At 41.0% G+C, this 12,226-nt stretch overlaps 1 protein-coding gene across 1 annotated transcript in view; it reads right to left on the reverse strand.

Annotated features, from left to right (window-relative positions):
* fat2 (FAT atypical cadherin 2) overlaps window positions 1-12,226 on the reverse strand; it is a gene marked incomplete at both ends in the record, with an annotated part of 102,238 nt that overhangs the window by 55,267 nt on the left and 34,745 nt on the right. The window contains 4 exons of the mRNA XM_083905988.1: window positions 2,595-2,738; window positions 2,969-3,106; window positions 6,761-6,972; window positions 11,540-11,929. Coding sequence (XP_083762114.1) covers window positions 2,595-2,738; window positions 2,969-3,106; window positions 6,761-6,972; window positions 11,540-11,929 — 884 coding nt within the window. The remainder of the gene's footprint in view (window positions 1-2,594; window positions 2,739-2,968; window positions 3,107-6,760; window positions 6,973-11,539; window positions 11,930-12,226) is intronic.

Below are 12,226 nucleotides of genomic sequence, written 5' to 3' on the forward strand. Positions count from 1 at the left end.
AGTTTTTGCAAGCTAGCTAGCTGGTAGCTAGTAGCTAATGCATCTGCATAATAACACAGGATTTCATAGGATGGGTGTTTGACATTAGCAGCTACAGAAGCTAAATGCCAAGTCTGTTGTTTTTTGACGTTAGCAACAGTAGGCAGATGGAGTATAACTGGTGTTTTTTTGCGTTCAGAGCTACCGTAGCTAAATGCAGAGTCATTGTTGTTTAACGTTAGCATCTATTGTAGCTAAATGCAGAGTCATTGTTGTTTAACGTTAGCAGCTATTGTAGCTAGATGCCAAGGCATTGTTTTTTGACATTAGTGACCGTAGCCAGACGCACTGGAAGTGGTGTTTGACATTAGCAGCTACAGTAGCTAGATGCAGAGTCATTGTTGTTTAACGTTAGCAGCTATTGTAGCTAAATGCAGAGTCATTGTTGTTTAACGTTAGCATCTATTGTAGCTAAATGCAGAGTCATTGTTGTTTAACATTAGCAGCTGTTGTAGCTAGATGCTGAGTCAGTGATATTTGGCATTAGCAGCTATTGTAGCTAAATGCAGAGTCATCATTGTTTGATGTTAGCAGCTATTGTAGCTAGATGCCAAGGCATTGTTTTTTGATATTAGCGACCGTAGCCAGACGCACTGGAAGTGGTGTTTGACATTAGCAGCTACAGTAGCTAGACTGAGTATAACTGGTGTTTTGTTTTCAGAGCTACCGTAGCTAGATGCTGAGTCATTGTTATTTGATGTTAGCAGCTGTTGTAGCCACACACCTTGGTGTTTTGCTAAGATAAAATAAAACAAACCAGTCTTCAGTTCCACTTTAAATACCCGTGATTTCTACTTTCTAACTCCATTTCTTGAACAGAACCCTTCAGTGCAGTTAAATTTAGTTTAGTGGCAGTAAAACCCCTGACTCACTGCTCCTGGGTCAGGTGCAGATACCACCACAGATGCAGCTTTCATGATTTATCGCCGCGTTTCCTTCGGAGGATTTTCTCAGACATAATGACACCGTTGTCCATCTGCTGCTTTGAGTGAAATACAACCACGGACTCACACGAGCCAAAGCCCTCACTGCAACAACAGATGTGCCGGTCGTAAAATAACCACAAAAACACCCACAACGAGTGGCTACAGGAGAGAGGACGATGGGGACGCTGTCGCTGACAAAACATCTGCTTAATGTGATCAACACTTTCTTTATGGGGAGTGAGCTGATGGAGGCGGAGACTTCAGCAGATGGAGATGAAATCATGTGACGCGACGGCTCTCGAACAAGATATACAGCGACTGGATGGACGGGCAGATTGATGGCGACCTGACAGACAACTTTACCTGTCAGTGAGCAACATCAAGTGCTGTGATAACACACACACTGGCAGACAATCATGAGGACACCTGCGTCACACTGAAGCCTCGCACACACACACACATGCAGGAGTGGCAGAACACAACGTTTTACACAGCAACATTTTTAACTATGAGGCTTAAATCCATGGCAACCAACCACACCCTGATGGTGCGTTCCATTTCAATCAAAACTCAGATGCTAGAAGTGACGTCACTGTGTTCCAGAGAGAAGTATAACAATTTTGGAAATATTGGCTACTCTGATCTCTAAAAATTGGAACTAACCACCTACCTGGCTACCAACCTACATTCATACCTACCTACCTACCAACATTCGATCCTACCTTCCTAACTACCTACTTGCCTACCTACCTATCTACCTACATTCAATCCTATCTATCTACCTACCTATCTACCTACCTACCTACGTTCCTACCTACATTCGTCCCGACTTACCTACATTCGTTCCTACCTACCTACCTACCTACCTACCTACCTACCTACCTACCTACCTACCTACCTACCTACCTACTTGCCTACCTACCTTCCTACCTACCTACCTACATTCGTTCCTACCTACCTACCTACATTCATACCTACCTATCTACGTTCCTACTTACCTACATTCATACCTACTTACCTACCTACCTACATTTGTCCCTACCTACATTCGTCCCTACCTACCTACCTTCGTTCCTACCTTCCTACCTACTTGCCTACCTACTTACCTTCCTACCTACCGACCTACCATTAATGTTGTGGACTGATCTGAACTGTGAGTTCTCTTTTATTACCTCTGTTCGAGGTTTAAAGCCTCACTTGGACCAAATCAACCAGCCTTTACTGAGGAGCTGCTCATATTTACAGAATCCCCTGCTCATATTTTCTCATTGACTTGACACATTTTACACTTGAGTGTCACTGCTTCTGCTTCTGCTGCTGCTGTTGCTGCTGCTGCTGCTGCTACATCTCACTTGTTGACTTGTTGTTTAAGCCGAGTAATCTGTGTGAGGTGAGCGTTTTTATTCCACCTCAGGGCAGCGCAGTGCTAACAGCTGCAGGGCTGTGGACGTGGTTGGTTTGTGAACAACGCCGTCACCACAGCGCTCATGTCCTCACACAAATACATCATTCATTTTTCATGCATTTTATTTTTTAATTTCAGCAGCTGTGATCTGAAAAACGACGGAAAAACACATCCAGAGTTTGAGAATCAAACGTTTTTTTATATCAGCTTCAGGCGGACGTTACCTGCAGCAGCAGACTGTGGCCGACTCGAGAGAAAACCGGCGGGTTGTCGTTGACGTCGGCGACGGTGATGGTGACGAGGATCGCCGACGACAGAGGAGGATTCCCTTCGTCTGCCGCCTGCACCGTCAGAGAGTAATGAGGGACCTGCAGAGGAGATTAAGATTATAATCCAGGGTTTATTTGATCCTTTTTGCACAATTTCTGGGAAACTTTTGTCTTTCTACACTGTGTTATTACCGCGCTAGTTTGTTTATGAACTTACATTTTAGCCGGTTTTGTGCCAATTTTGGTCCATTTTCCAGTTATAAGGCAAATGTCCCATGTTTATACCATTTTATCTGCGTTATCGTCTTAACGACGTGACACACACTGACCTGCTCTCTGTCCACCGCCGTCCGGACAGTGATTTCTCCGCTGCGAGGGTGGATGGTGAACTGCTGCTGAGCGTCTCCACTCACGATGGAGTATCGCAGCAGGTTATTGATCGGGCCGTCCTGATCGGTCGCTGTTACCTGGAACAAACACACAGGGAATGATGCTAGTTTATATTTACATTCTCTAAATAAGGGTGAAAAACAAAGGATCCAGAGAGAAGCAGCAAAATCAGACGTCACGATTGGTTTGTTACGTTCAGAGATATTTACACAAATGCTAACCACTGTAGCTTTAATCATCTTTAATTTTACTTTTTTAATCCTCCTGATTGTTTAAGCTAATTTGAACTATAACTGTAGGCAATATTTTCAGTTTAAAGTTGATATTAGCTTCTTTTAACCACACTTTTTTACTTGTTTTAACTTGTACTTGTAGCCAGTATTAGCTTGTTTCAGCCAATGTGTTTTGGCTTTAATTTGCTAAGGTTAGCGAATACAAACCTGTGTTAGCCCTTGTTTCAACACAAGCACATGTAAGGTTATTAGCTGGTTTAAGCTAGTTTAGCTGATCGTGTTTGATTAACGTACACTTTACCAGGCCAAGTTATGCTAGCTTGTTTCAGCTTTATCGAGAAAACCATGCTAGCTTTTTAAAGCTGTGTTCTAACATGCTATGCTCAGACTGAAATGAGACATCAGTAGCTTATAGTTTAGCTTTGTTTCTAACCTGACAATCTTAGCTTTGGTTAACTTTATTTGGACAACTAGATTAGCTAGTTTTAACTTTGTTTTTAACTGCAGACAACCAAACTTGTTTTTAGCTTTTTCTTTACTTCACAATATTAGCTATTCACTTAATATCGTATTATTGACTGAAAATTCTTGAAACAGGATGTCCGTAGCATAATGCTATTACAATATAATCATCAAATTAATCTTTATTTGTAAAAAACAATAATAATTTTAATGACATTTCTAACAATAAAACAATCCTGTCGTTCTTATCATTTTAACGTCCGTGTTTTAATCTCAGCACAACAATAAATCCTGTAATTTGCTGGATTAATCTGCTGCTGATGATGATGATGATGACGACGACGACGACCGTCTCTCTGATTATTATGAGAAAACAGTTAAAACATTTCCGACCGTGACGCGATGAAGTTAAATGGTGAGAAACGGGAAAAGGAAAAATGTCAAACATGAAACCGTGTGATTACGGACTCATCATCCGACCGTTAGCTGTGATTTTCTGTCTTATCTCCTGTGTGGGAATGACATGTTGTCAGATAACTGTGTGTGTGTGTGTGTGTGTGTGTGTGTGTGTGTGTGTGTGTGTGTGTGTGTGTGTGTGTGTGTGTGTGTGTGTGTGTGTGTGTGTTACGGGCTGATTTGTCTCTGTGCGTCATCATCCATGTCAGCTCATCTCAAACGGCCTAATTTTCCCTGAATATAATGTAACGTTATCATTACGCGATCTGTCTCGGATTCAATTCAGCGATTTTTAACTTGAACGTGTTATTATTTATTGTATTTATTGCAGTAAAGGTGTTTTCACCGCGCCTCTGCTGCACGTCTTTATATATATTTTTTAATATTTTCGCGTCATACCTTTGACTTGCACTTTCTGATCCGTGATTATTTTCATAACTGATTCATCTGTTGACTACTTTCTTGAGTTGTTTGGTCCATAAAATGTTGAAAAAGTTTCATCAGTGTTTCTCAAACCTGGAAATGACGTTTTTTTTTGTCCATTATTTGGAGCAAAGAAGCCAGAAAATGACAGTATACGCTGACGACACTATTCTCTATATCATGACTTATTACAACACAAATTCTAGCATTTTTTCAACCCGACATGAGGTTGAAAGTAATAAATTACAGCTTAATAAAAACAAAACACAGATTAGTTTCTCAATTAATTGATTAATTCGGTTCAGAAAATGTTGATCGGTGTTTCTCAAACCTGGAATTGACATGTTCAATGTTTTATTGATTTCTTTGTTACATGGAACAAAGGAAACCAGAAAACAATCACATTCTAAGAAGCTGAAAAATCACAGAAACTGGTTTTAACGATTAAAAAAACCACTCGGACCACTTCATCGATCATGAATTTAGTGCCTGTTCCTCCAAATTCATTATGCGTACGTTCGCACAATAAAACATCACAAGTGCACTTTGTTTATTAAAATGTATAAACTGTGCGTGTGTTGCGTAAGTGAACGGGTTTTGTTCCCGACGGAGAAACAATAACTACGTGACGTTGATTTGTATAAAGCTTATGTGACTCTGTGACCTGAACAGTGATCGTCACAGGAGTCCAATTATTGTCAGAGCACTTCAACATGTATTCACGCAGTAATAATGTGTTTAGACATATATATATATATATATATATATATATATATATATATACGTATATAGTGTACATGAGTCACTCATCCACAGTGTGAGTGCAGGGGTGCTACAAAGGACTTTTAGGGCCGGAGGCGAAAGGGGCCTTAACTTGAAATAATTGTGTCTAGTGTTTTTCTTGGCATTTAGTAAATGGTTCACTTTATTATTATTAGTTTTTTTTACGTAAGTGAAGTTGCTGTCAAATTAAAAGCCCCCTGTTCTTATCTCAGGCCTCGAGGCAGTGACTCGCTCTTGCAACATCCTCTAAGTCATTGGTTCTCAAAGTGCGGCCCGGGGGCCCAATGGCGGCCCGCAGAAACACTTCTGGCGGCCCCGCAATGAATTACAGTTGATGGTTTTAATCCAGGAGCGACTAAGCTTGTTAAATGTTTATTGGACATTACTGGATACAGACCAATAAGTGTAAACTGTACAACTGCAATCTGCTCATTAAAATTATTACAAATGGGATTTATTTCTGGGTTTTTTTCCTTTGGCGACCCTCAGTCCAACGTTGGGTTCCTAAATTGGCCTCAGGTATCAAAACTTTGAGAACCCCTGATCTAAGAGAATTTGAGCTTTTAAAGTGAGCATTTGAGTTATTTAACGTTAAAGGTTAAAGGTGCATTATGTTATAAACCATAAAATCCTCCTAATATGTAACAGAGACTCAGGAATAATGTTCATATAACAAACTGAACTCACCAACAACAACAGTACAGACAAAATATTTGCATTAAAACAAGTATTTTGCAGACTGCAAATCATGTTTATGTTTTGAAATCATGTTTTGGCGTCATGTGGCGCCACCTACCGCCGTCTACCAATCATTGCAGTCGGTAGAGTCTCAGCTGCCGAGCAACCACGGGTTGCCAGTTACGTCAGAAAACCAAACCTAAAAGACCTCGGTATTTTGAATTTGAGCGTAGTAACCGTTTTTGGCCACATTCTTACATATGGCGCCTTTAAGAGTACAGATTGTGCTTGATTAGCAACCATTGAAGCTAAAGCTAAACTTTTGTTACTTCCTGTGTCTGATTAACTTTGTTGTCAAGACCGAAAAAACACATCAAAGCATCCACAAAAAGACTCAGGAGTGAATTCTAAAGATCGGAAAGACTCAACGACAGAAATGCTTCTTGTCTCCGCCCGCCCCTGCTCTGCTGCTGTATACACACAAACACTCCCTCAGACAGGTCTGATAGTTTTGCTTGACAGAGCCTGTTTTTAGGTGAAGGACTTGGTAATCCGATATAATCCAGTGACCTTTCATCAGACTTACCCCCCTATTTTAGTACGAATGAACGTATGAATCTGACATATACGCAAATCTCTGCAAACACAAAAGCTACTGGACAATTCTTTCAGTCTTTCAGTCTTTCAGTTCTCTACCTTCATCACCAGGCTCCCGGGCGTCAGGTCCTCCGTGATCTCCGTGGCGAAGTCTCCTCGCCCGAACGCCGGCGCGTTGTCGTTCACGTCCGTCACGTTGACGATCACCGTGGTGATGTCCGTCAGCGACGACTTCCCGCGGCTTCCCTCCACGGACAGGTAGTACGCCCCCCGAACCTCGAAATCCAGCGGCGCGTCGAGGATCAGGAGGCCTGCGGAAGAAACACCAACGTCACGTTAGCGCGAAACAGAACAAAACCTCCTCGCTGCACGATCGATTCGCCCGCGGGTTCATTACCAAAACACGCTGCTGCTGCGAGAACTTTCTCTCAACATCGTAAATATTTCAGGCGGCACAGAGAGAACTCATCTGCTCGATAAAACAGAGCGAACTTTGAGCGTTCATTGTTTCTTTAGCCGTGTTTCCACCGAAATAACAAGCTTCAAAAAGTTCTTCCATTCTTTGGCACCCTTCACCAGAGTAAAATGGTACGGTCAGGACTTCCAGGACCGGCTCACACTCGGACAGACGTGACATTCACTCTGTCATAACGTTGACGTAGCATCAAAACAATCTAGCGAAGGAGCTAATCCTTCACAAAATCATTACGTATTCACACACACACACACACACACACACACACACACACACACACACACACACACACACACACACACACACACACACACACACACACACACACACACACACACACACACACACACGCACACACACACACACACATTCTTGTACTTGCCACATACTGAGGACCAGCATTTCCACTTTATAAATCAGCACAATTACAAATATCTACTTCATGAATGACACTTTGACAAAAACATCATACTATACTATGTCATTCAAAAGTCGAAAAAAATGTTGTAAAAAATGTTTTGGTCCAAAATTTGAAAAAAAAATGTGGTCCAAAGTTTGAAAGAAAAAAACTGACCCAGCATTTTTGGTCCAAAATTTGACAAAAACGTCATACTATACTATGTCATCTAAAAGTCGAAATACACATTTGAAAAAGACATGTTGGTCTAAAATTTGAAAATAAAATTTTAGTCGAAAATTTGAAAAAAAAAATTGGTCGAAAATTTGAAAAAAGTAATTGGTCGAAAATTTGAAAAAAAAATTTGGTCGAAAATTTGAAAAAAAAAATTTGGTCTAAAATTTGAAAAAAATTTTTTGGTCTAAATTATGAAAAAAAAATGAACAAAAATTTTTGGTCCAAAATTTGACAAAAACGTCACACTATACTATGTCATCCAAAATTTGAAAACAAAATTTGACCCAAAATTTTTGGTCCAAAATTTGACAAAAAGGTCATACAAAACTATGTCGTCCAAAATTTGAAAAACAAAAATTGAAAAAGAAATTTTGGTCCAAAATTTGACAAAAAAGTCATACTATGTCGTCCAAAATTTGATTTTTTTTTGACAAATTGAGTATAGCATGTTATAGCAACCTAAGGAAGTGATTTCAATGAAAACAAAGTGAGGACCGGCCAAAATGACCTCACTTTGTTGGTTAAAAACCCTCACTGGTCCTCAGTATGCCGCAAGTACAAGAACACACACACACACACACACACACACACACACACACACACACACACACGTTTATAGGACGCTGTGATGACCAAAAAAAAAAAATGGATTCAAATCTGGTTCTCTGATTGGGGGGTTCAGACCTGGATTTAGGCTTAGACCAAAACAAACTATAAACTCTACACTCTTAGAAATAAAAGTGCTAAGTAGAACCATATAAGGTTCTACGGTTTGTCCTCATAGGAGAAGCCTTTGGAGCCCTTTCAGAGGGTTCCACCAAGAACTCTTTTAAAACCCTTTATTCAGCAAAGTTGTTTTAAAGGGTTCTCTGGATCAAAATGGTTCTTACTGGAACCATTAGTGTTACCAAGAACCCTTGAAAAACCCTTTCTACGGGAAAAGGGTTTTTCAGAAGCAAATGGTTCCAGGTAGAACCTCAGGCCTTGTAGAAGAACACTTTTGGAACCCTTATTTCTAAGAGTTTAGATGGTGAGGACATTTTGTTTGGTTCTCACAACTTTTAAGGGTTTTTGGGGGTTTAGACCTGGTTTTAGGGTTAGGGTTTCACTCAAGGTTAGACATATGTGTGTCTTTGTGAGGACATTTTAGATGGTCCTCATAACTTTAAAGGACTTTTTATTGAGGGTTAAGACCTGGTTTTAGGGTCAGAGTGACTTGATTAAACATGCTGAATCAGTTAAAGTCCGTTTATTCAAGCGCACGCAGCTACAGTGCATCACTTCCAGCAGTGTGTGTGTGTGTGTGTGTGTGTGAGGCATACACACACACACACACACACACACAGTTTTCCTGGGCTCAGAGCCAGACTCTTCCACTTCACTTCATTAAGGGAGAGCGAAAAAAAAAGAGAAAAATCAAAATTGAATCCAAGAAAAACAATCCACGTTTCAACAAGTACATTATTTGGACCTCCATCACACACACACACACACACACACACACACACACACACACACACACACACACACACACTGATAAATGTCAGAGTTTATTGATTTTGGATGCGTGAGATCAAAGCGATGAAGCCTCCGTGTCGTTTATTCATTAGTTTATTTGAAAGTTTCTTCTTCTGCACGAACTCGTTTATTCTCCTTTTCTTCTGTCGACTCGCTTCGTCTTTCAATTCTGGGTCAAAGGTCGGACTTTAGCTCGATATCAGTCAGACTCACATGTTTGTGTGTATTTTTACAGATCCGATAAACGACGTAAACCTGAGCGCGTTCTGTACGTTTGAAATACAGCGAATTAAAGAGTGGTTTCATATTCACGCTGCAGGACAAAGAGACGCACGAGAGGAATAAAACAAATATATTTAATCATCTCCACGAGAAGAAGAGGAAGAACAGAATCACCGAGCGCAACTGATCGTCATCGGCTGACGCGTAAACAAACAAACAGACAAAATCCAGTTAAGTAAACAAGGCACACGTCCATGGGAAGAGAGGAAGAGACAGTTTGACTCATTCATAAAACTTTGTGTGTCTTTATCTCAGTGTTAAACAATCTCAAACAAAGTTTTTCTCTCACACCAAACCCCACACAGTCGCTGCTGGTCTACTGCTGCCTCGTGTGGTCACTTTGTGTCCCTACATCAAGTCTAAATGGAATATTTCAGGAGCCGAATTCACAAAATAAGACATTTAAACTCGGTGACGAAGGCAGCAGCAGATCAACAACTCCAGTGAACTCCTGTGTGCTGTGATGTTAAAATCACTGGTTTTCTCTATGGGGTTTGGTGTGGGAGAGTGAGTGGGCTAGAAACTGAAATAAAAACTTAATTTTCCTGTTGGAAAATGTTGTTTTACAGTAAAATAAAGTGGTGGACATGCTGTTATGATAGTGTAGACTTAAGATGATGTAGATTATATGCATTTGTGCTTTTTTTTTGTCCCCAAAATGCTGCTATTTTCATCGTTATTTCTGAAAACCGATTGATTTGTGATTCACGGCTGTTTACGGGAGCAGCGTGTGAACACACTCTGAGGAATTCACCGCAGAAGAAAAGAGACAGTGTTCAGATCTGTCCGTTCATGCAGTCGCAAAACTGCGTGATTAATCCCCAGCTTAAGAGGTTTTGGACTCGTGCTCCGAAACACGCCGTACGCTCCGTCTCCTGACAGAACACGTAGCAAGAATCTTAACGACCTTTATAATAAACCTCACAATCGCTTCCCTGAAAAAAAAAAAACCTGTCGAGTCTCGTTAGCTCTGAAAACCTCTGGAACCTTTGTTTGGATCAGGGAATCAAACGCGGCGCCGGACACCGATCGACGAAGAGTGATTTATTTTTTAACGATTTATTGGCCATGAGCTGTCAGGAACTCAAACGTCCATCGGAAAGAACTTTTTCTTTACTTTACTTTATCCAATTATCTGTCAAATTTTGTGAATTCTAAGCGTAATTCAGTGTTTTTCGTCGTGGTTCGGTCCAGTATGGTACAAGCCCTGTGTCAGGATTTAACTGACCCTGACCGACCGTACCATTTCACTCTGGTAACCCCAAGAAAAGGGTGCCAAAGAATGGAACTTTTGGCGCCAGTCATTTTGATCCTATTGCATGAAAATGCAAAAAAAATCCGTACCATGCTGTACCAAACTGAGCTATAAAGGTACTGCACGGTAATACGTACCAAATATTACAATTACTACGTTAAAAACGTCATTAATTAGCTGAAAATGCGCGACACAGTTGCTAAAAAGGACTTTAGTCTGATTTAAACGATGCACAGTCTATATAATATTCTCTTACATGATAAATATGACACATTTATTATAATTTACATGCATTTTAAGTAAAAAAATAATGGTTTATCTTGTCTACGTTTAGAAATCATGTTTTGGCGTCATGTGGCGCCACCTACCGCCGTTAACCAATCACTGCAGTCAGTAGAGTCTCAGCTGCCGAGCAACCACGGGTTGCCAGTTAGGTCAGAAAACAAAACCTAAAAGACCTCGGTATTTTGAATTTGAGCGTAGTAACCGTTTTTGGCCACATTCTTACATATGGCGCCATTAAACTTCCTCTCAAGAATAAAAAAAGCTCAAAAAGTCAATCTTTTCCCCCAAATTCTCACTTGGACCATTCGGAAAAATAAGCAGGTTCTAACTTCTGACGTAAACGGACGCCATTGTCGTGAATCACAACATAATTTCAGATAATCTCTCAGATTGAGCAGACGTGTTTAAAGACAGTAAACCTCTCCTGACCTGTTCGTGGGTCCAACAGGAAACGTCCGTCCTCGTTGCCGGAGACAATCTGGTAAACCACGGGATTGGGGCTGCCGCCGCCACCGCCACTGCCGCCGACGCTCAACACCTCAGACCCCACCGCTAAGGATTCTGGGAGCTGAACGGTGTACTCGGAGTTCTGGAAGACGGGCTGGTAGTCGTCCAGCGAGACCACGTCCACCTTGACTGTGGCGACGGAGTAGAGGTGACGCGGCAGACCGCGGTCGGTGGCTTTGACCTTCAGCTCGAAGGTGGGCGGGGCGTCGGGGGTCAGAGGTCGCTCCAGACGCAGGATGCCGGAAAACTCGTCCAGGGAAAAGTAACCGGCGTCGCGGGAGAGGAGGAAGTACTTCACCTCTGAGTTTATACCTGCAGAGAAACAAATATAGAGAATCAAACAGCAGCAAAAACACATCCATTATATTTGTTAATAAATGATCAATATGACATTTATGCTGAGTCATTTGTGAGGATGTTATTTAATATACAGAGTGTAAACTTTAACATTTATTGGTAAAGTTTGTGGCGACTCAACACAAAAAGTTACATTCGTCACATTCGGGACAAAAATGGACCCATTGAAACCCATTAGAAAAAGATTTGCAATACAAAATATTGTGTAAATGTGTCTGGAAAACTGACAATGAAAGGATTAAAATGCTCAAT

This window comes from Microchirus variegatus (genome assembly GCF_963457635.1).
Source record: "Microchirus variegatus genome assembly, chromosome: 19".
Taxonomy (NCBI): domain Eukaryota; kingdom Metazoa; phylum Chordata; class Actinopteri; order Pleuronectiformes; family Soleidae; genus Microchirus; species Microchirus variegatus.